The sequence below is a fragment of the Sardina pilchardus genome, chromosome 12, assembly GCF_963854185.1.
Source record: "Sardina pilchardus chromosome 12, fSarPil1.1, whole genome shotgun sequence".
In the NCBI taxonomy this organism is placed as follows: Eukaryota; Metazoa; Chordata; class Actinopteri; order Clupeiformes; family Clupeidae; genus Sardina; species Sardina pilchardus.
Window position 1 is genome coordinate 30750669 of NC_085005.1, and position 5000 is coordinate 30755668.

At 45.8% G+C, this 5000-nt stretch overlaps 1 protein-coding gene across 1 annotated transcript in view; it reads right to left on the reverse strand.

Moving 5' to 3' along the window:
- The window catches only part of prep (prolyl endopeptidase), a 19150-nt gene that overhangs the window by 13600 nt on the left and 550 nt on the right, over positions 1 to 5000 (reverse strand). Inside the window, exons 2-7 of the mRNA XM_062551211.1 lie at positions 4492 to 4566; positions 3910 to 4043; positions 3670 to 3800; positions 2569 to 2778; positions 1364 to 1485; positions 847 to 952 (exon numbers count right to left, since the gene is read on the reverse strand). Of these exons, the coding sequence (XP_062407195.1) occupies positions 847 to 952; positions 1364 to 1485; positions 2569 to 2778; positions 3670 to 3800; positions 3910 to 4043; positions 4492 to 4566 (778 nt within the window). The remainder of the gene's footprint in view (positions 1 to 846; positions 953 to 1363; positions 1486 to 2568; positions 2779 to 3669; positions 3801 to 3909; positions 4044 to 4491; positions 4567 to 5000) is intronic.

Below are 5000 nucleotides of genomic sequence, written 5' to 3' on the forward strand. Positions count from 1 at the left end.
CACCACCCATCACATCCACCATCAGCACCCATCACATCCACCATCAGCACCCATCACATCACATCCACCATCAGCACCCATCACATCCACCATCAGCACCCATCACATCACATCCACCATCACCACCACCACCCATCACATCCACCATCAGCACCCATCACATCACATCCACCATCACCACCCATCACATCACATCCACCATCACATCCACCATCACCACCCATCACATCCACCATCACCACCACCCATCACATCCACCATCAGCACCCATCACATCCACCATCACCACCACCCATCACATCCACCATCACCACCACCCATCACATCCACCATCACCACCCATCACATCCACCATCAGCACCCATCACATCCACCATCAGCACCCATCACATCCACCATCACCACCACCCATCACATCCACCATCAGCACCCATCACATCCACCATCAACACCCATCACATCCACCATCACCACCACCCATCACATCCACCATCAGCACCCATCACATCCACCATCAACACCCAACACATCCACCATCACCACCCATTATCACAGTAAAATATGTCTCCTAATACCTGCTTATGTGTAAACATCAACTTTATATTTACATTTACTCATTTAGATAAAATACAAGTATAGCAAGCTATGTGTCTATTCCAAAGCCACTTACAATACAGATGTTGAATATCTATTTACTATTTACAGATATACAGAACACAACAGCAGCCCGTGTGCACTGTATAGGCATTAGAGACAATCATCTTGCTCCACTGGGGGAGGCAGTGGAACTGATATGAATGGCCAGACTGTAGTGTGTGTGTGTGTGTGTGGGGGGGGGGGTGTTACCTGTGATGCCCTTGGGTACAGTCTGAAGGTCACAGTACCACAGTCGGTTAACAGGGTCACAGCCCTCTCTGATGGACAAGAGCACGTATCGTCCATCATCTGAAACCTACACACGCAGACAGACAGACACACACACACACACACACACACACACACACACTGCATGAATAGGCCTGCCTGCCACGATAACACATTGCTGGGAGATAAAATGTCCCAAAAATGATTGCCGTTCTGAGACGAGTTTTATCTAACATAATGGTAAAGTCATAATGCAGGCACACCTTTTCAAAGATCAATGCACTTACATTTCTAAAGAATATTTAACACTGGAACTGGAAGACATAAATATATATCCACAATAAATGAACAAAACAACCTAGAACAATAAATAAAATGGACTCTCAGTCTCTGTGAACAGAAAATACACTTGAATAAAACCCAATAAATAAAATATAATAAAATAAATATATAAACATAATATATATAATAAAACCCAATAAGCGGGTCAGCCGGTCACCTCTACGCCGCTCATCCACTTGGGCTGGTCAGGGAACTCGGCGCACAGCACGTCCTCCGATTGGGGAGTGCCCAGCACGTGGTAGTACAGCTTCTGGTGCAGGTTGGTGGACGTCTCCGTACCTGGGGGGGGGGGGGGGCGGGGGGGTGGGGGGGGTCAAGATGTGTCAGCTATTTTGGTAACCTTAACAATCCTTTCGTGGGGCAGAGGAACCAAGGAGACCAGAGGTGCATTCTAATTCTCAAACATAGGCGAACGTGCAAACAGTATTCCACTATTCTTCAGTAGAAAGAATGTTAATTCCGCAACACTGCTTTTAGCTCCCAAGTCATGTTTTAAAAAAGCAACGTTTCGACACTACTGGGTCTTCATCAGGCAAACGCTAAATAAAACATGAAACGGGAGCTAGAAGCAGCGTTGCGGACATTACACTCCTTTTATTGAGGCGCTGCCTTGAAGACGAGGTTGAGGGCGTAACGCTCACCGCCGCTCTTGTTGACATGGCAATGAATGTATTGAATCTGGAATCTTAAGGTTGAGAGCTTAAAGAGAAGCTATGCAGGATTGGCGATTTCATCTCCAGTTTTGCTTTTACTTTTCGTTTTCGCTCATTTTATGCTTGCATATTTCTCTGCAGAGCTTCCCCTACAGCTTTAGCGTGTATATATATATATATATATATATATATATATATATATTTATATATATACATTGCAAGCGTGGTTCTTCTCGTTCCTCACGTGTCTCAGACTTCCAGATGTAAACAAGGAGCGATCATTCCCTGGACAAACTGCAAGGCTTCAATAGCGGATAGGGACACTGGGGGCGCGAGGAAATATTACTGTTTTCGATAAAACTGGTCAGTCAAGCAAAACAACTATTCCTAAGCAATTTTATGACTATGAAAATGTTGCATAGGGTCTCTTTAAGCAGGCAGCGCTGCCTTGAAGACAAGGTTGCATAGGGTCTCTTTAAGCAGGCAGCGCTGCCTTGAAGACAAGGTTGCATAGGGTCTCTCTAAGCAGGCAGCGCTGCCTTGAAGACAAGGTTGCATAGGGTCTCTTTAAGCAGGCAGCGCAGCCTTGAAGACAAGGTTGCATAGGGTCTCTTTAAGCAGGCAGCGCAGCCTTGAAGACAAGGTTGCATAGGGTCTCTTTAAGCAGGCAGCGCTGCCTTGAAGACAAGGTTGAGGACCTAAAGCTCACCGTCGCTCTTGCCCTCCTGCTTGGGGTAGGAGTTGTAGAAGAGGCCGCGGCCGTCGTGCGTCCAGGCCATGCAGCTGAACTTGACGCGCTCCAGCTTGTCCTCCAGCGGCTTGGCGCCGTCCACGCGCAGGAAGCGGATCTCCACCCAGTCCGAGCCGCTGGCGCTGATGCCGTACGCCAGCATGTCGCCCTCCTCCGAGAACGCGTAGCCTGGGACACACACACATACACACACACGCACACACACACACACACATACAGGTTAATGTACAGTTATAGGTGCCCCCCATACACATATGCTGTATGTATAATGCTGCTTACAGGCCCCAGGTTAAGCTCGGTCAGATATGAATCACATTTTTGGAAACATTGGTATGGGTGCCTTTTGAGGCTATGAACTGTATGCTTGTATATGTTTCTATTCCTTTTTGATGTTGTATGTCTTACTGTTGGGCCTAGAGCCTGTAATAAAGTTTATATAATATATATATACATACACACAAATGCCATGTCAAAACAGAGGTCCTGGATGCAACACACACACACACAAAAAAAGGATGCATGTATTGACATAATTACCCCCCTACGAGCATGCACGCGCGCACACATGCAAGCGCACACACACACAAACGCCATTTAGTCAAAACTACAGAAGCCCTTGTCTAGATCTTACAAGATACTCTTTGTGTTCGAACAAATCAAATGTGAGTATAATGTCATGACGACACTCATGAAGTCACTGGTGCAAGCAACGTCTATCCAATACCTCATCTACTAAGAGGCCAAAGACAGATCATCTAGCAATCTCAATCTAGCAAATCTGAATTGGCAGCATACAATAATCACCATCACACAGAGAGAGAGAGAGAGAGATAGAGAGAGAGAGAGAGAGAGAGAGAGAGAGAGAACACACACACACACACACACACCAATTGTTTGTTAATCTTGCCTCTATTTGCCATGTATTGTACAAGCATTCTCTGTGTAAACCATACTTATAAATCTTCTGCTTTGGGCATGCAACAAATATCTGTCATGCTAATAAAGCTCTTTTTAATTCAACTGAATTTAATAGAAAAAAGAGAGAGAGAGATCTCTCACCTCGCAAGGCCACAGTTCCATCCTCGGAGAACGTGTTGGGGTCTAGAAACACTGTGGGTTCTGCCTCCAGGGTCTCCTGAACATACATGACACTCTGGTTCTGGAGCCCCGTGTTGTAGAAATGAAAGTACCTGCAGAACACCAGAGGAAGAACCTTTTAGAACACACCCCCATGGATACGTTACATTCCCATACCAGGCAGAGCTTCACCGGAGTGTGATGTTTGCAGTGATCCCTTACCGATTGCCCCTTTTGAATGGACAACTGTATTTGGGGTAGTCGTAGAGCTCGGTCATGCGCTCTTTGAAGAGCTCACGGACTTCGCAACCCTCGAGGAATGGGGCAGTCAACTTATTCTGAGCGGTCACAAAGGCCTGGAGAAAGCATGTAGAGGAGTGAGAATCTTGCAACAGTAGGGGGCGCCAAAAATACTCATTGCATGCATGGCAACAGTAGAATATACATAATCAGTCATCCAAGTCTGATGTAATGAAAGGTCAATAGTTTTTTTCCTTCGCCACTTAACTCCACAAGTGAGCGGAAATGCTGAAGCAGCATCGCAGTGCATTTGCTGTCAGTGTTGCCAGATTGGGCGGGTGCCCGCCCAATTGGGCTTCTTTAATATCGTTCGGCGGGGGGAAATAAGCTTTCGGCGGGTAAATAACATTTTGAGTTCAATGGTTCTCTATGAGAAAAACGTCATCGGGCGGTTTTTTGCTGAAGGCGGCGGGGTGATTGGGCGGATTTCAGTCAACCCAATCTGGCAACACTGTTTGCTGTACACATACAGTCTTTTGTAAACCATTATGACGGTGAGCCAACCTGTGTCTTTTCACTGTCTGGGTCTTCCAGCCAACTGTATGGGTCCGGGATTTTATGACCATGGTACTCATCCACCTGTCGAGATTTTAGACAAGAGACATTTACAAAAGGCAACACTTGGTTAACTTGACAACTGTGACAACTACATTTCTTTTTTTCTGAGCCTACTGACTGGCAACATCAAGCTTATGTCACAACAGCAAGGCAGACACTTTCATCACCAATAAATACTATGATCATACAACCCTTTGGCTCTGAAGGCTGGCTTGAAACATCAGCACAACTCACTGAACCTGGCTAGGTTCACTTTCAATCATCAACAGCTAACTGCAACTAGCTTGCTAATGACAGCTACCCCTCAGACTTGAGTTAAGTTACAGTAGGCTACCCTGACATTTCATTCAAACACTGTAGCTTTCAAATGACGACAACGACGTTGGGCAAATTGAAAGCTTCGTGTTTTTATTATTCGTTACAGCCTGAAATCAATACTAAAGGATACATAATAT